The following is a 19,672-nucleotide window of genomic DNA, read 5'->3' on the forward strand; positions in this document are numbered from 1 at the left end:
CATGTAAGTCTCTCCAGGCCTTTCTGAAATCATCCTGTTGGTCATTTCTTACAGAACAATAATATCCCATAACATTAATATACCACAATTTATTCAGCCATTCTCCAATTGATGGGCATCACTTAGTTTCCAGTTTCTAGCCACTACAAAAAGAGCTGCCACAAACATTCTTGTACATACAACTTCACTGCTGCATCAAAAGGTATGCACAATTTGATAACTTTTTGAGCATAGTTACAAATAGCTCTCCAGAATGCCTGGATGTATTCACAATTCCACCAACAATGCATTAGTAGTCCCAGTTTTCCCACATCCCCTCCAACATTCAGCATTATCTTTTCCTGTTATCCTAGCCAATCTGAGAGGTGTCTAATGGTATCTCAGAGTTGTCTTAATATGCATTTCTCTGAATAATAATGACTTGGAGCATCTTTTCATATGGCTAGAAATAGTTTGAGTTTCTTCACCTGAAAATTGTCTGTTCATATCCTTTGACATTTATCAATTGGAGAATGGCTTGATTTCTTATTAATTAGAGTCAATTCTTCATATATTTTGGAAATGAGGCCTTTGTCAGAACCTTTGACTGTAAAAATGTTTTCCCAATTTATTGTTTCCTTTCTAATCCTGTTTGCATTAGTTTTGTTTGTATAAAAACTTTTTAATTTAATATAATCAAAATTTTCTATTTTGTGATCAATAATGATCTTTAGTTCTTCTTTTGTCACAAATTCCTTTTTTCCTCCACAGGTCTGAGAGGTAAACTATCCTATGTTCTTCTAATTTATTTATAATCTCATTCTTTATGCCTACAGTATGAACCCATTTTGACCTTATCTTGGTGTACATTGTTAAGTATGGATCAGTGCCATACTAATTTCCAATTTTCCTAGAAGTTTTTGTCAAACAGCAAATTCTTATCCCAAAAGTTGGGGTCTTTGGGTTTGTCAGAAATTAGATTATTAAAGTTACTGATTATTTTGTCCTTTGAACCTAACCTATTCCATTAATCAACTAGTCTATTTCTTAACCGAAACCAAATGGTTTTGGTAACTGCTACTTTATAATATAATTTTACATCTGGTACAGCTAGGCCACCTTCATTTGATTTTTTTTTTCATTAATTTCCTTGAAAGTCTTGACCTTTTGTTCTTCCAAATGAACTTTGTTGTTATTTTTTCTAGGTCATTAAAATAGTTTTTTGAAAGTCTGATTGGTATAGCACTAAATAAATAGATTAGTTTAGGCTGGATACCCTCTTTCAATGAAAGTTATAGAAGGAAAAAGCTATCATAGGGAGATGTTATAGTGAGAGATCAAAGTTCCAATGTGAGAAGTAGTTCATGACACAAGGTCAGTATTGGAAAAAAATTATCTTTGCATATGTTTTGAAAATAAAAAACTTCAACAATTTTTTTTTTAAAACAGAAGTAGTTCATGGGTGGAGTGAGCTTACAGAGGGAATAAGTTTCAATGGCATAGTACAGAAAGTCCAGGGCAGCCTAAAGAGAAATTAATCCAATTGTGTAATATGTTTTACCCTGTTTATGTTTACTTTGTACTTCTCTATCACTCTTTGCATGACGCTCACTTTCCTTTCTTTGGTTCCTATGGTGCATGACTTGCAGCCATACAGGAACGTTTATTAGCTCAATTTTGCATATGAGGAAATAGGGTCACATTTGAAAATGAAGAGTGAAATGACTGACTGGCCTTTGGTCACACAATTAATTTGTGAGAACTTCAGAAGTACACATTTACCAATAGCTAGCCAAAATGTAAATTAGTCTCATTTAATCATGACAGCAGATGCTGAAGGACCTATATTTGGCAGTGGTTGGTTGGATTAATTGAGGTTACTATCTGTACCATAAAACCAAATTTCTTCTATTCAGATAGTTCCTCTTCCTGCTTAGTCTGATACAATGAAGCTTGACTATGTATGAGGAATTGGCTACTAGCATGATGTGGATCTCGATACAGTTTCATTATTCTTTTGATTTACACAGCACACCGAGAATGGGGTTTTAGCTTGGGGAGCATTTGTTCTCCCAACTATATCAAAGTATAATTACTGTGTTCCAAGTGTGGAAAAATATTGTATTTTAGAAGCAAGTCCTTTCCAGACTAATCAGTCATTTTGTTCACTGAATGATGGTTATGCTGCAGGGCAGGAAATTAGAAATGAAGTGAGTTGAAGAGGAAGGTTTAGAGCTGGTTGGTAATGCAGCAAATGAGCACACACTCATGTGATGGTGTACAGAGGGTGTCCTGGCAGAGGAGAAAGACAGTAAATACTTAGCTCAACCATACATCAGGTCAGATGAAAGCCAACTGAGACAGTTTGGTCAAGATGAATGTGAAATGACACAGTCATCTCCTTCCCCATGATTCCAAGGAAGGACTCCTGAGTCCTAACTTCAGAGAAAGGGAGTGGAGAGAGGGAAGATTCACCAATTTTGCATGGGCCAAAAGACAAGATGAGATTTCCATAACCCATCGTAGCTTGACTAAGGCTAAATCCTTAGCATGGTTTATGATAGGACCTGTTTAAGAACAGGACTATATCTTTCAAATCAATAAGTATTTGTGGACTGAATCTGCAATATTCCCATCACTGTGCAATCAACAAAGAAATACAAGACACAGACTGTGGCCTCCAAGAGTTTGGATTTTAGCTGAGGTAGTGGCAGATGGCCCAACTGAAGGTTAATGAAGGATAAAATGATATAATAATATGATAGGATAATGATTTAAGAGAGAGAATGGGGCAGCGATATGTTATGCACCCAGTGAAGGGAACAGAGAGCAAATAGTATCCAAACAAAAACTTTTCTGCATTGCATTTAGGATTATATCTGTTAGAATATAAATTATAGTATATAAGTCATGCAATCGCAAAGACTTGATCAAACTGATATAGCCACATGATGCTGTCAAAGAGAAGGCACCAAATTACAGACATGGCTTGGGAGTTTGATGGTTTCAGTAGTCACCTAAATCACAAGTATGAAACACCAGACCAGAAAAACTCCAGAGTGAAAACTAGATCAGCTTAAAATGTAATTGGGGAATGTTTAACAAAATAAATAAAAATACAATACAGCATAGATGATGCTAACTTATAATTTTTTGAGATTTAAATGTGCCCATCAGGAATTCATTTTTATTTGATTTTTATACTTTTGATTTAGTTGGACATTTCTGACTTATTATCTCCCTGTGAAATATAACAAAACAGGATGGTGATATTTATTTCAGGGAAGCAAGCTCAAAAACGCTATTATAATATAAACAAGATAAGTTATAACACATAAGCTCAGAGATCTTTACAGGTGCTAAAATCTCTAAACAAATGGCTTCAGTATTTTCTTGTTACAGCCTCAGAACAAAGAGAGTTTGGTTTATATTTATCACTTTCCCTGTTTCTCAACAGGCCCATGCCCAATGAAATTAAATTTCTACTTTTGTAGCCTTAGTTTAAAACTTAACTACAGTGTTAGTTAGGAGCAGCTTAGGTGGCATAGAGTTCCAGGCCTAGAGATAGGCCTCAGACATTTACTAGCTGTGTGACTCTGGACAAGTCACTTTGCTCTGTTTGCCTCAGTTTCCTCATCTGTAAAAATGAGCTGAAAAAGTAAATGGAAAACTACTCCATTATATTTGCTAAGAAAGTCCCCAGTGGGATCATGAAGAGTCTACTTGACTGATTAACACAGCTTAAGGGCTGATTTTCTTTGCTTCCTAAGACTAAAACAAAATTAAAAAGTGATTTTTTTCAGACTTATTCTTTAATACACATAGGGACCTTCTAATAAAGAACTTTCTTTAACCAAATGTATAATAACACAGTCTTTTCAAATTAGAGTTTTAGAGATTTGCCTGAACTACTTAAAAGACTTGAATTCAGTTCTTGCTGATTTAGAGACCTGTCCTCAGAGTGTGCAAGAGAATTGGATTTCCAGTTAAAGGATTTCTATTTGAATCTAACTTTGTTCAACTCATCTCTCTGTGCCTTAATTCACTGTCCTGTAAAATGTAAATGTTCTCTAAAGTTCCTTACAGAATTCTTAGAAGTACCTATATACATGTTTAATTTTTATTGTAAAATTATTGAAACACGCATAACACATGGATTCTGTAGGACAGCTGATCTTCCTGGGAGATGAGAGATGAGTAGGAAGGAGCTTCCCCAGAAAGTGATGAGTTTGCTACTAAATCTGATATACAGTATGGAGGAGATTGATACTGTCTCTAGTATTCCTGGATTTTTAAAAATGCATTTATTTATTGAAAAAAAAATTAAATAGAAAAAAGGATAGAAAAAGAAAAAAATTGTCATGTACATAGCAGAAAATATGAAATGATTCAAAATATGTCATAGTAAATCTCAATTTCAAGAAAGCATATATGATATTAAAACATATTCAGAACCACCCATCTTTTCTTTGCTTCCTTGTAGATTTTCTTTAACTTCTTTTTCTCTCCTTTTCTCCCCTCTATCTCCTCCAAGGAGGCTACAGTTAAGTACCTATATGTATAAATATACATATATGTATTTTTGTACAAATACACACACACATAGATACACATTTCTTGATTTTAAGTGAGTTCTGGATAGTCTCAGATCAAATCAGTTAAAGCTTTGGAACAGGAAAGAATCAGAAACCAGGATAATTCTGTGTTACAAATGGAGCACTGAGTACTGTCCCCAAGATCAAAAGGAAATCACAAGTTCCATATGGGTAGCTAGGTGGTATGTATTTAAAGATGGACCTAAAATCAAAAGACCTGAATTCAAATCCAGCATCAAATATTTACTAGCTATGTGACCTTAATCCCAGTTTGTCTCAATTTTTTCATTTATAAAATGAGGATTATATACCTACCTCCCAGGGTTGTTGTGAGGATCAAATGAAATATTAATAGCACAGTGCTCAGCATTATCTACATATTAATTATTATTACTGTGATTATTAGCCCTTCCTTGACAGCAAGTACATAAAAGCAGCATAGAACTCTTTCAAGTCAAGTTTCTGAGTTATAAACAATTCCTAGGCATGTTTTTTTTTTAATTCTTCTTCTAATCAAATGTGAAAAAAATATAGACCTTATGTACAAATTTTAAAGCATACTATTATCAATTCCCTCCTTCTTCCTTCTTTTCCTAAGGTTGATCCACAGCTTAGGGACACTAAGTTTGGTCAGAATCAGGAATGAGGGAAGGGAAAAATCCTTGTCAATGAAAGGGATAACCACTGATGAGTAATCATAGGACAGGGGAAAGGGAAGGAAAGGAGACTATGTGACCTCAGAATGCAAGAGTGTAATAAATCAGCAAAGACTAAGAAACTGCCTTACTAAACAGTACCCACTCAGATCCCCTCACTCCACTTTAACCATTGGACTTAGCATCTTCTTGTGAGGAGATCAAGTACCCTGCCATTGCTGTCTGACATGGCCTTAGCATCTGGCATGCAACTTTTCTCTTCATTACTGCCTGTTTCTCATCTGCCTTATGGCATATCAGTCCTTGAGGAGAGGGACTGCATCTATTTTCCTATTTGCATTTTCACTACTTAGCATAATATTTCAATTTAATAAATGCTTTCCATTCCAAATACCAGTTTTACTACAAATTAATTCATTGACTTGACACTCTCCAAGATTCCAAATGTTTCTTCATTTGACTCCTACTTCATTCTAGGAATCTGTTTCCTTATAAGAAAAAGTTTTGTCCCAAATCCAAAAAATATGTTAATTGACTTCAAATGATCCAAGGAATGTCAGTGATTCTGTTGATCTGTGTAACCCTCAACTGCCTCATTTGACTTCAGTACTTTCCGGAAAAATGTTTTTCCACACTGCTAAAAATCTTGGAAAGCACCAGATCTGACATCAAATGTATTTTGAGGGACTTTCTCTAATCTCCCCATTACCCCAAAAATGTCCTCATTTGATTCTTTTGTTCTTGAAAGAAAGTGCTCATTGTAAAAAATTCCTAGAGAGCACCAAATTTGGGAATTTTTCTCCAAAAAACTTTCAATGGCATTAATTAACCACTTTACAACCTGTAAGTTCCGTAGGACAATTGGTAGAATTAGTGAAAATTTCATATGAATAAGATAATAACATTTAATAAGATGAAATTTTAAAGAAATAAATGAAGATACCTGTACTTAGGTTCAAAAAACAACTTTACAAATACAAGATGGCAGAGATGTGACTAGAAAACTTGCCTGAAAAAAAAAATCTCGGAGTTTTGGTGACCTTCAAGGACAATATATGTCAGCAGTTTAACATAACAGCCCAAAATGATAATTCGGTCATTTTGAGAGGCACAGCATTCAAGACTACAAAGCTGAAAGTCCTCTGCCCTTCTGTTTAGATTACATCTTAAATATTTTATTCGGTTTAGGGAATCACATTTTGGAAATGTTGAGGAAACTGAGGATGATGACATGCTAAGACCCATTGAAAGAACTGGAAATATTTGATCTGGAGAATTACGTGTCATAATAGAAGTCTGCAAATAATTAGAAAATGTCAAATTAAAAAGCAATCATATTTGACTCCACAGAGGAAAAAATAGGAATAATGAATGGAAGTTGTAGAAGGACTGGTTTAGGATGGCTGGAAAAAAAAAAGTTTCTTAACAACTAAAGCTGTCCAAAATTAGGTAGGTTTGCTTGGTTGATGGCTATGGGCTGCTCATTCAATGGAGGTTTTCAGACAAAGGCTAATTGCTTTTTGGTTAGATATTAGCTAGACTAAAATGAGCTCCCTAATATTTTACATTTCTGAGAGTTCTATATTTGATGTCAAAGAGTTCTTGATACACAGTAGGAACATAAAAAATGCTTGTTGATTGATTAAATTTAAATGTCTCCAATTTTACCACTGAACTCTATTAACTCACTGGCCTCTTTGGACCTAATTTTGAACTTTCTGATTTTTATAAAGTTGCTAGAGGATAGGTAAAAACTAAATGTTACAAAAATTATATTATATTTCTCATTTGGGGTCTTGAAGAAAAGACTCAGGGTATTGAGGTGGCAGGAACTCCCCTGTTCCTTCCTTATATGAACCATAAATTGAGTGCTCTGGAGCTGTAGCTGTGTTTCATAATTGAAAGTGTATTATTAGATTTAAACTCTGAGGTCCTAGCTTTGAATCCTGGATTTCATAACTAACTGTGTGGCTGTGGGCAAGCTGTTTCAATTTTGTAGGTCTCCATTTCATCTGCAAATTGAGAGACTGAACTAAATTGGGGTTCTTAATTGGAATCTAAAACCTTGATTTAAAAAATATTTTGATAGCTGTACTTCAACATAATTTAGTTTCCTTTATAATCTATAATTTTATACATTTAAAGACATTCTTATGAAATAATACATATGAAATACATAGGTTTTACCAAACTGTCAAAGCAATCCAATATACACGCATACATACACGTTAAATTATTTTTAAGGTACTTTCTAGACTTAATGAACTATGCAACATGTTGCCTAGAGCACTGGAACTGGAATCAGAAAGACCTGTTTTCAAATTCAGTTTCAGACAGCACTTGTTTGACTCTAGTTAAGTCACATTATCTCTTGTGCCTCAGTTCCTTCTCTTGTAAAATGAGGATAATAATAATACCGACATCCCAAAGTTATTGTGAAAATCAAATGAGACAATTCTTACAGTGAACTTGGGGCAGTGCCTAGCACAAAGTAAATACTTAATAAATGCTTGTTCCCTTCCATTTTTCCCTCTATGAGTTAGCTGCCCATCAAGATTGACATCTATGTCAAACAACAGTTTGTAGTTCATCCAATTTGGAGTATAAACCATCATAGATACTTAGAAAATAACAAATAGTCTTAAGATTTATCAATAGTTTCTGCTGAATATTCAAATACAAATAAAAATTTTAAAGTTTCATTCATTATGAAAGCATTTTGGACTGAGCCAAAAAACTAAGTTTCTAGTTCTGCTTCTTCCTACAAATAACCTCCTCCCTTTGGACTTCAGAGTTGGACCCAATAATTTCCCTATCCCTTCCAGCTCTTTAGTTCATTGATCCTGTCAGAACGCCACATTGAGATTTTACCATTATTTCCTGGTGTACTTCAGGACACAGGACAAAGCAGTGTGATAGGCGTCCTCTGGGTCCCACAATCTGGATCCAAAGGGATTAAGCTGTGCATGCTAACTATGTCCCCAGCTAGCCCATCCTCTTAACCATTTTGTCTTGATGCCCTAGTTGGCCATGAGGTTATCTATAGAATCCAATTTTTAATAGTGAGGTATGAGTGTATATGTTTGCTTGTAGCTTGTATGTCCAAGTATGCACATGTTTGCACATGTGGGGTTTTGCCTTTTTCCACTTATCTATGGTGACAGTTCAGGTCACACTGGAGTACAGTGCCAGAAAAGGCAGTCAATGGTCAAGAAGTATTGGCTAAGTCCTCACTATATGATAGGATTGTGCTAAATGCTAGGGTTACAAAGAACAGCAAAATTGCTCTCAGTCTACAATCTTCATTTTCTTTGTCCATAAAAATCTCAGGATTTTTACTTCATTAATTCTGATTGTGTCTATAATCAGGGGCAGGGCTTTCTACTGCTAGTACAAAGACCTCCCAGGGTTCTAGACACAGAAGAAGAGATTCATGGATGATTGATAGCTTCCAGTATCTCCCAGAGCATTTCAGGGGAAAAAAAACCAAGTCAGCACATCTCTGCCCCTAAGGCAAATAAAAATAAAAATAACTCTTTTCAAGGCTGAATTATCATTAGGTTCTATTCACATAATGCCAGGTGTCTAATTGTCTTCTTGCAGAACAGCCCTCTCCCAGGCTCTTGGCTAATCTCTAGATTCTGTCTTCACTCTTCTGTATTCTCCCATTTGGGTCATTTCTCTGTTTCCTAGACCTAGACTGCAAGGTAACCCTCATGTGTGTAGGAAATTATACCATAAACAGACTATCAGTGTTCATTTAAACAGCTTTTCTTTTTTGTTCCAAACAATTTCTGGAGATAGCCAAGCAATCTATATTTCATTGTAGACCAGGAATGTGTTAACCTTTATAGACAATACATGTAGAATGAGGCACATAGGAAGCCCTGTTCACCACCCACTTTTTCCTTGGTTCTGACAAATTAATCTATAAGGAAAGTCACTTCAATCCCACTTCCTAACCTTATTTCTCCCTCTTTCTGTGCCCTTCACCAGCAACCTGGCAATACCCCCCTTCCTTCTTCACTCTTATCCCAGACCTAGATCTGAGACTTGAGGGACTAGGCAAGAGCTTTAATTAACCTGAACCCCTGTAACTAAGCTTTATTCTGTAACTCACATTTCAACAGGGACCATGTTCAGAGGCTGAAGTGGTGTATTTATGTTCATTAATGGGACAATTGATTTAGAGCACAGACCTGTTTCTGTTGGTTATTGATTGGTATTAATCATTGAAGCTTGCTAAGTTAATGACTGTAACTGCTGTGAATTCCCACTGGGATTCATGGGTATGGGGAAAGGAAGTCTTGGTCCTGCTAGAAATAATTACTATTTCCATTTCAAAGCCATGATCAATTGACTCATCAACATCCAAACTAAGTCAAAAGCCAAAGTAAGAAGTAAAGTCCTTTAATTACTTCCTAGGAGTGATTACAGGTTGATTTACAGAGTACCAAAGTGGGAAAGTATTCTCCATCTGAAATCTCTGAAGCATGCTTGGACACAGCAGGTCTTTTAATAATCCTAGAGACAGTTGCTTTCCTTCCTTTTTTAACTTGGATCAGTGCTTCATTTTAATTCCCAAGAGGGACTAACACCACTGTCACTCTCTCCCTATCATTTAATTTGCTTGACCGGCTGTCACCTAACTAAGTTAGATATTCAAGATTAACAAAATTGGATAGCTCAGGTCATTGATGTAGAGAGGACAATACAATCCACCACAGGTAATGATGGCGGTATCATTGCATGGCTTGAAGGGAGGCAGCATGGGCATCTCCAACTTCTCTTCTTCCCACCCTTCTCCAAGGGAGTTTGATTCTTGCCAGAAGGAAAAGCAGGAAATTGGAAGCAGAAACTTGGGTACTTTGTTCTCCGTAGGGAAAGGAAGTATCAAGCTAAAATTATATCTCCTTGCTTCCTTAAATGTTGCTAGTCTAAAGGATATTGTTTTTCAGGTTTAATCTAGACTTCTGATGACTATTTTTGACAGAGGGAAGGAGGATCCAAGTTTTATATCCATAGCTTATTCTCTTTCTCAACAAAAATCAGCTCCATAATGAATACACCATAGGCAAATGTCAAAGAAATCCATTTATTCCAGTCAACAGCAAAACAGAAATTAGAGAGGGTGTACCATAGGAGAATATGTAACTGATAATACAGAGTAGAGCAGCTCTCCTGTTGGAAGGGACTAAATATACCTCAATTGAAAGGCAGAGTCCTACCTGGCTCTTTTCAACAATGAGGTAATTCAAGGCAGTCCCAATAGACATGATAGAAAATGCCATCCACATCCAGAGACAAAGGGAGTTATGAAGACTGAATGTGGACCAAAGTATATTTTCACCTTTTTATTGTTGTTGTTATGGTTTGCTTGTTTCTCTTTTCTTTTTCATATTCTTTTTTTCCCTTTTGATGTGATTTTTCTTATGCAGCATATTTAAAGAAAAGAATGAGGTTAAAAAAAAGAAAAGAAAAATTACTAGATCTCATCCAAGAGGAAGTTCCCTCTAGCATAGCAAGCTGGGGTGGGGATGTGTTATGGACTGCCAGCTCCTCTAATGTCAGCTTCTTCCTAGAATCTTTTTTTCCCTTCAGCAACCTAATGGTGTTTTCAGTCAAAACTGTTGATGAACCTTTCCAGATTTAGCTGGGCTAGTCCTTAGACAATATATCTGGTGATGTACAGCATTATATCACTGGCCCTGACCATTATCTAATAAGATAATGGATATAAAATGTTTTATAACCACAAAGTACTATATAAACATAAGTTACTATTATAATAGCCAGAATAATTTCTTTAAAAATTGAAAGCACTGCAAAAGGTCAGGACAGAGAATATCTGTCTGGTCTCCATTAGACTAGGGCTCTAAAAACAAGATGCTTTTTTGTTCAGTCTACATTGTTAAGGCAACTAAAGGATATCTCTTTACCCAAATGAAACTGTAGCTTGTCAAACTCAGGCTGGCCCAGATCAGGATTAAAACCTAATGTATGAAAGGAAAAGAAGTTTATTAAGGGTCTACTGTTGCTTTGTAAAGCTCTTCTCATTTGATCCTAATAACCACGCTGGGAAATAGATACTATTATTTTCTCCTTTTACAATTGAATAAAGAGACTGAGACAAGCAGGTTAGTAACTTGCCCAGGGTCACACCGTTAGGAAATTTCTGACACTGGATTTGCCCTCAGATTTTCATGATTCTAGGAATATGACTGTATCCACTTCATCATCTAACTTCTTGGACTAGAAATTAAGAGCTGAGTTTGAATTTTAGTTCTGCCACTTGCTAATGGTATGATCTCAAACAGTTTGTTTTCCTGGGTCTAAGTTTCTTTATATATAACATGATGGAATTGGATTGCATATCTCTAAGACTTCTCAATGTTAACATTCCAGGATTCTGTGTCTCTGAGAAAGCAGAAATCAGAAGACACAGTTTATTATTGTATCTTAAGTTTGATGATTTAAAGCTTAAACTTTCATCTTTTTTGCATTCCAAAAAATACATCACCACTGCATTTTTCCCATGTCCTCTGTGTTGGGGAAGATCAATTACTCCACTGATATAAAAAGTGGGAGCATCATAGAAATAAAATTATACCTTGGGTTGGGACTCTGAACTCACTTCTATCTCCTTTGTTTGTCAACTTCTCTCCATGTGGAGTTTGTTATTATGTCTGCCTTGCTGGGATATGAGAATCCTGAGGACACCTAAGTAGCAGGCTACGGTGGATAACCAAAACCCAAAGGCAAATTATACATGACTGGGTTATCTCTATCCCTTTTCCTTAGATAATAATAATAATGGAGTTTATTTGGCATTTTAAGGTTTGCAAAGCACTTTACATAACATTTCATTTAATTCTCACAACAATCCCATAAGATAGGAGCTATTATTATTTTCATTTTACAAATAAGGAAACTGAGGCTGAGAGATTGAGTGATTTTTCCAGGATCACACAGCTAGTCTGAGACAGGGTGTGAACTAAAACTTTCCTGATCTCAGGTCCTAGCATATGCCTTTCCTTGGCCACCTTGGCATATGATCCAGTTATAAAAGCTGATGTTGACTCTGGGAACCACAGCAAAGAGGAAAATGTGAATTAGTGACCAATTAATGCAATAGCCAATAGTAGATAACCTTTAGAGAAGCTAGAATACATTTCCTTATATCAAGCTAAGCTTGTGGTCAAGTAATAGAGACACATTATTTTCATACCTTTTGACAGTTTTCAGCATAAGGCAGCAGGTCATTTGCAGTCTAACCAGATGGTTGGGTCAGGCAGTTCTAAATCTATAATTCTATGCTCCTGTGTTTTACAAAGGCTTGTTTTGTTGGAATTCACAAACAAGGTTACCTTCTCCTGGCAGAGGAGGCAGAAGGGAGCCCCTTTGCCAAGAAGAGATAGCATCCAAAAGCAATAACTTTCCAGCAGTGCCAGATTGGGGGGGGGTGAAGATAAGGGCTCCAACTGTCTTGGCAGGATTCAATGCCATTTTATAATAACCACCTTACTCCAATGAGTTCCTGGGTATGAAGGTTGTGGTTTTAATTAAAGCTTCAGCACAGCATTAAATGCCATTTTGTTTTAGTTCATAATTAACTAAGGCGCGAGTCATACTAATAAAATGTGTGCTTTTCAAGCAGCACAAATTGTGAGGAATTGGGGGAAAAAAACTCAACAACAGCAGCCATGCATCCAAGAAAGCTGGTTCCCACTCTAACCCCCGCCTCTTCACCCCTGCTTGGTTCAATTAAAACTTTTTGAGAAAATATTACAACCATGTTCCTGTCTTTGTAGTAATGAAGAATATTAATTAGAGTGTGATAAATACAATGTTCCTCTGTCTTTTTTTATTCCCTCATTTACGGAATTTAAAAAATAATGGACCAATTAAAGCTGGAAAGAGAAATACAGTATTTGCCTTAGGCTCCATCTCAGCAACCAAACTTTCGAGAATTGAATGCCATCATTAGACTCTGCCAAGTCCTGTCCTAGACCTGAAGTCTAGACCACTTGGCCATGACATGTTAGAATAAACTGACCGTGGGCTAAACTGCTACAGGATTAAATGGTTTACACTTGGTGTAGAAAGCACTGCATTTAGAGTCAAGAAAACCTGAGTTTGAATTTAATCTCAGGCACTTACAAGTTGTATGACCCTGGGCAAATTACTTTCATCTCTGTTTGCCTCAGTTTCCTCATCTGTAAAATGGGGATATTAATAACACCTATCTCCCAGCATTGTTATGAGAATCAAATGAAAGAATGTTTATAAAGCTCTTGGTGCAGTGCCTGGCACATAGTAAATGTCTTATAAATGTTCACTATTATTATAGTTATTAGTATCATATTAGATTGCAGGGGCCTTGGGCTGTGGTCTCCTGGTCACTTAATTTCCATTTACTAGCTGTGGAATCTCAGGCAAGTCATTCTTTTGAGCCTCAGTTGCTATATATCTTGCCTGCCAAAAGGAAGATGGTTGGATGAGATGATCTCTTAGGGATTTAAGATGTGTTTCTAAGAATGTCTTCTCTGAAAACAAGATGTATGGCAAGAAGGGACATATTGAGGAGAATGCAGGGAGAGACACATTAGAGGAGGAAGGGGGAATGGAGTGAGAAGTAGGGAGGACATTGAGGAAGGGGTCCAGTAAAGTCCAAGGAGATACAAACTTGAAGAGGGTTCAGTAATGAAGGAGACAGCAAAGAACACAAGTAGAGGGAGCAGAGAGGAGGGGAAATGGGTACAGAAAGAAAGGAGGTAGCATATTCATGGATGAAAAATTTGGCCTATGTTCCCATTTTGTCAAAGCTGAATAAAAGCTTAAATATTCAAGAAAGAGAAACTAAAAACAAAACAAAACAAAAGAAGAAGAAGCATAATTTGAATACTGATACTGCCTTTTCCTACCCCCTAACACTGGGCCACAAGCTGAAGGTAACCTTCTAGGACTCTATCTAAAAGAAATGTTGAGGTGTCACATTCTAGGTCAACTATTTTGAATGAAGTGATTTTCTTCTTCATTCCAGCAGAATCTGGTCCATTTGCAGGACAGAAGCTGTCAGAACTTTTGATGTTGACACAAATAACCCTTAGAAAGAATATCAGAAATTGAGTGGCTGTCCATCACTTGGGAATGGCTGAATGTTATAGTATATTAATGTAATGGAAAATTATTGCTCTATAAGATATGACAGGCTGATTTCAGAAAAGCCTGAAAAGATTTATGTGAACTTATGCTGAGTGAAGTAAGCAGAACCAAGAGAACATTGTACACAGCAACAACAAGATTGAGTGATAATCAATTGTGATGGATTAGATTCTTTTCAACAATGAGATGATAGCAAGGTAATTTCAATAGACTTGTGATGGAAAATATCATCAGCACCCAGAGAGAGAACTATGGAGACTGAATGTGGATCAAAGCATAGTGTTTTCATCTTTTGGGTGTTATTTGTTTGCTTGGTTGTTTTTCTCTTTCTTGTGTTATTTTTTCCCCTTTTGATCTTATTTTTCTTGTACAACATGATGAATATGGAAATATGTTTAAAAGAATTGAGCATGTTTAATCTGTAGTGAATTGTTTCCTGTCTAGGGAATGGGGGAGGAAGGAAGGAGGAAGAAAAATTTGGAACACAAGGTTTTGTGAAGGTGAATGTTAAAAACTATCTCTGCATGTATTTTGAAAAATTAAAAAAAACTATTAAAAAAAGAAAAGAAAACCAAATAGATAAAGTAAAAAAAAAAAAAAGACTATCAGAGCTGAATCATTTCTATATTGAATTTAACTACAGGTCTGACCTATGATGAGTAAGCATAAGAATTGTTAGCAGTTGGTGAAAATTGTGTTTCTGAAGATACTTCCTGAGATAATAATTAAGCTATTTCTTCAAATCCCATGACTAATTACCACATCTCAGCTGCATACCAAGAAGCTATTTCCTAAGGGACTTATGTCGAATAATTCCCCAATACAAATCCTCCACACTACTATTTCCTCAGCTCATCAGACACATCTTCACCTATGCTAGTAATGGTTTTTCAGTGAGGAATAGTGAGTGGTACCAATGTGGCCTTCAGTTAATAACAGAACCTCCCTTGACCTCAGTTTCTTTTTCTATAAAATGAAGGATTTAGATGGATTGCCTTTCAGGTTACTTCTTTGTTTCCTTTATCCTTTTTATCAGCCCAAACCTGACTACCTATCCTTCCAGCTTGGGCTATAAACCCATTGGAAATCAAATTTATTTCCCTCTTTTATTTGCATCCAAAAGTCCCAGCAAATGATAGATACTTAATAAATGCTTATTGGTGGATTGTAATTCTCTGTGAAGCCTTCCCTGAATAGTCTGTAATACAGTGATTTCTCTTAAAGGAATGCTGTATGATCCCTGTGATTTCTACTCACCCATCCCTGTCACCTTTAATAGCTTGCTACTGATGGACACCTTTCATTCATCACTTCATGTCAATACTCCACATTCTGTCACTTAGTAATATGATTTTGTGTTAATCTAGTGTGATTACTTTATGTCTAATAGTATCCTTTCTTCAACTAGACTAGAAGCTCCTTAAAGATAGGGTTTGTGTCAGCACGTTGCCTAGCACAGGACTGGGCACAGAGGAGTGCTCAATCCATTTCATTCACTGAATTAGCTTGAAAAATGTTAGAACTTATCTTCAGGTACAATCTTGACTATCCCTTTAGCATTAGGAAGGCAGAGTCCCCATGGGCTCTTGTGTGAGTCTGCAATGAGACAATGCATCAGACTGTGTCAAATGAGCAGATAAGATATATTGGAACAGGATGTCAAAGGAAGAAAAAGAGTTTGCATTGAAAAAATCACTGCCAGATTAAATATCTAATGATGAAAAGAAATGTGAATGTTGTTGAGTGAACAATAGTCACAAAGGGTTCAATCATCTCCCTGTGTTACTTCCTTTGAAAGAAGGTTATGGAAAGGTGGCGAGGTATTATCTATTTCACATTTCTGAAAAGCCATTTTACAGACACCTCATGCCATAATTTATAAAGGCCACAGGATAAAGGGAGATAGACCTGAGCCAACATTTATCAAGGAAAGAGAGAAGCCAGAGCAGTGGCTGATGACTCACTGGAAAGAAGAAGCTTTTTAACTCTTTACTGGGGAGTTGTTTTCATTGGCACCCAGTAGCTAAACTGAACCAGAAGGCATTCAAGGAGGGATTATTAGGTAATTCATTTGTTCTCTGGGAGATTTCTTGTCCACCTGGGACCCTGGTGAAGCTTATTGGCTTTTTTTCTTCTCTCTCTCTTTCTTTCTCTCTTTTTCCCTTCCTTCCTTATTTCCTTCCTTCCTTCCTTCCTTCCCTCTTTCTTTCTTTCTTTCTTTCTTTCTTTCTTTCTTTCTTTCTTTCTTTCTTTCTTTCTTTCTTTCTTTCTTTCTTTCTTTCTTTCTTTCTTTCTTTCTTTCTTTCTTTCTTTCTTTCTTTCTTTCTTTCTTTCTTTCTTTCTTTCTTTCTTTCTTTCTTTCTTTCTTTCTTCCTGCCTTTCCTTCCTTTCTTTCTTTCTTCCTGCCTTTCCTTCCTTTCTTTCTTTCTTTCTTTCTTTCTTTCTTTCTTTCTTTCTTTCTTTCTTTCTTTCTTTCTTTCTTTCTTTCTTTCTTTCTTTCTTTCTTTCTTCCTGCCTTTCTTCCTGCCTTTCTTTTCTTTCTTTCTTCCTGCCTTTCTTTTCTTTCTTTCTTTCTTTCTTCCTTTCTTTCTTTCTTTTTTCTTTCTTTCTTTCTTTCTTCCTTTCTTTCTTTCTTTTTTCTTTCTTTCTTTCTTCTTCTGCCTTTCCTTTCTTTTCTTCCTTCTCTTCCTTTCTTCCTTTCTTCCTTTCTTCCTTCCTTCCTTCCTTCCTTCCTTCCTTCCTTCCTTCCTTCCTTCTTCCTTCCTTCCTTCCTTCCTTCCTTCCTTCCTTCCTTCCTTCCTTCCTTCCTTCCTTCCTTCCTTCCTTCCTTCCTTCCTTCCTTCCTTCCTTCCTTCCTTCCTTCCTTCCTTCCTTCCTTCCTTCCTTCCTTCCTTCCTTCCTCTCTCTCTCCTCTCTCTCTCTCTCTCTCTCTCTCTCTCTCTCTCTCTCTCTCTCTCTCTCTCTCTCTCTCTCTCTCTCTCTCTCTCTTCCTTCCTTCCTTCCTTCCTTCCTACCTTCTTCCTTTCTTTTCATCCCTCTATCTCTCTCCCCCTCTTCTTTCCTTCTTTGAAAAGTTTGTTATAATATTAAAAGCAAGGAAAGATGAATCTTGAACTTCAGGTGATGGCTATATGAGTTGAGAAAATGAGAGACAGATGAGAGATGTGGAGGGGGAAAGCAACAAGACAATAAATGATTGGCTAAAGAGAGTCAATGAAAGTAAAGAACAAAAAATGATTCCAAGGCTATCAGCCCAGTTGAATGGAAAATGATACTGTCTCATATAGTTAGGAGAGAGCAGAGAGAGAAGTTTGGGAGTAAAGATTATGAGATCTATTTTGAACAAGTGGAATCCAAGATGCCTGCTGGATAGAGGTGTCCAGGAGGCCTTTGGAGGTATGGAACTAGAATTCAGAATACAGATGGGGAATATATATGTACGTTCCCTAGCCATGAGAACTGAACAAAGTAGGTCCTCAACATATGTCTATTGAAGTAAAATTGAATGGAAATATGAACGTCACTTTTCCAGAGAGTAATCTGGCCAACAAGAGTGACCTTGTTTAGCTTTTGGAATGTGAATTTATTTAGGGTCAGGGAGTTTTAAAATTAAGTATTCAGAAGTAAAATAAACTGCCACACAGCATTAAAAATGCAATAAATAATTCTAGCATTGAGTCCTGTTTTTAATAACTCACCAATGCAATTTAGCCTTTTTTTCTTAGTGCATATGTAAAAAAAAAAAGTCATAAAGTAGTTAATGGCAAATGCTTCATTACTAGGCTCCAAAGATAAATTGGTTCTTACTCAGAGAGGGATGTGGAAGGGCAGAAACTAGAGTGCACTGTTGTAATGAGTATAAAGGAAAAACAAGATTTAGATGCTCTTAATCAGACTCGAGCTATGTGAAATTTGTGATAACTTGGATAGGGGTTGTCTTGGGACTTTCTGTGTCATTTTTCAGTAACAGGGATAAGAATTGGACCTATGATTTTATTGGCATAAGGAACAATTCAAGTCAGCACCATCTTCTCTAAGACTTAGAGAACTGCCTAGGACTTATAGGAGTCAAGTAATTTACCCAGTTTCATGCTCTTAGAGGCAGCATTTGAACTCAGGTCTTCCTGGCTCTCAATTTTTCTATGCTTACTTCCTCTTTTCCTCAGAGATGGTACAACTTCATATAATAAACAAGATTGTAAGAAGCATTTTTAGTCACAAAAAAAAGCCCATTGGTCTCTTTCTTTCCCCATCCCAAAAAATGCCTCAGTCAGTATTCTAAGTCTATCACCTTATTTGGATATAGGTAAGGTGTTTCAGTATTAGTCTTCTGAAATTGTGAATTGTCATTGTGTTCATCAGAATTCCTAAGTCTTTTAAAGTGGTTTGTGTTTACATTATTGCTATTGTATAAATTGTTCCCCTGCTTCTGCTTATTTTACTTTATGTGAATATGTATCTTCCCAGGTTTCTCTGAAACCTTATATCATTTCTAACACTACAAATATTCACATTTGTGCTATAACTAATTCAGCAATTGATAGGCATCTTTCTCAGTTTCCAGTTCTTTATCTCTATAAAAAAAAGTGCTACTCTAAATATTTTTACATGTTTTCTTTGATCTCTCTGGAGTATAGATCTAGTAGTGTTATCACTGGATCAAAGGGTATGAATGGTCTATTAGCTTTGAGGGCATGCTTCCAAATTGCTTTCCAGAATGGCTGAGGTAGTTCAGAGTTCTACCAACAGTGCATTAAAATACTTGTTTTCCCAAGGCCCTTCTGGCATTTGTCATTTTTCTGTAGTGAACATATTCAAAATACTCAATAATAAAAGTTAACATATATATATGCATATATATACATATATATATATATATATATGTATGTATATATAGTGTTTAATATGTGATAGACACTGTGTTAAGTACCTTAGTGTTATTGTCTCATTTGATCATCAAAACAACTCTGGGAGATAATATCTCCATTTTTTTTCCCCTGAGGCTGGGGTTAAGTGACTTGCCCAGGGTCACATAGCTAGGAAGTGTTAAGTGTCTGAGACCAGATTTGAACTTGGTCCTCCTGAATTCAGGGCTGGTGCTCTATCCACTGCGCCACCTAGATGCCCCATATCTCCATTTTATAGATGAGGAAATTGAGATTAAGTGATTTGCCTAGAATCTCAAATGTCCGAGGCTCCATTTGAACTCATCTTCTTGATTCCAGGCTCAGTGCTCTATCAACCCTACCATATAGTTCTTTGAAGAGAAAAGCTAGT

General features: G+C 36.3%; 1 protein-coding gene across 4 annotated transcripts in view; it reads left to right on the forward strand.

The window, feature by feature from the left end:
• Window positions 1-19,672, forward strand: part of KCNIP1 (potassium voltage-gated channel interacting protein 1) — a 346,617-nt gene that overhangs the window by 245,525 nt on the left and 81,420 nt on the right. The window contains exon 1 of one of the 4 annotated variants that reach the window (XM_074292049.1): window positions 17,578-17,791. The exons of the other annotated variants lie outside the window; for them this stretch is intronic. Coding sequence (XP_074148150.1) covers window positions 17,722-17,791 — 70 coding nt within the window. The 5' untranslated portion in view covers window positions 17,578-17,721. Of the gene's footprint in view, window positions 1-17,577; window positions 17,792-19,672 lie in introns of those variants that run through there. 4 annotated transcript variants of the gene reach the window in all.

This window comes from Sminthopsis crassicaudata, chromosome 2 (assembly GCF_048593235.1).
Source record: "Sminthopsis crassicaudata isolate SCR6 chromosome 2, ASM4859323v1, whole genome shotgun sequence".
In the NCBI taxonomy this organism is placed as follows: domain Eukaryota; kingdom Metazoa; phylum Chordata; class Mammalia; order Dasyuromorphia; family Dasyuridae; genus Sminthopsis; species Sminthopsis crassicaudata.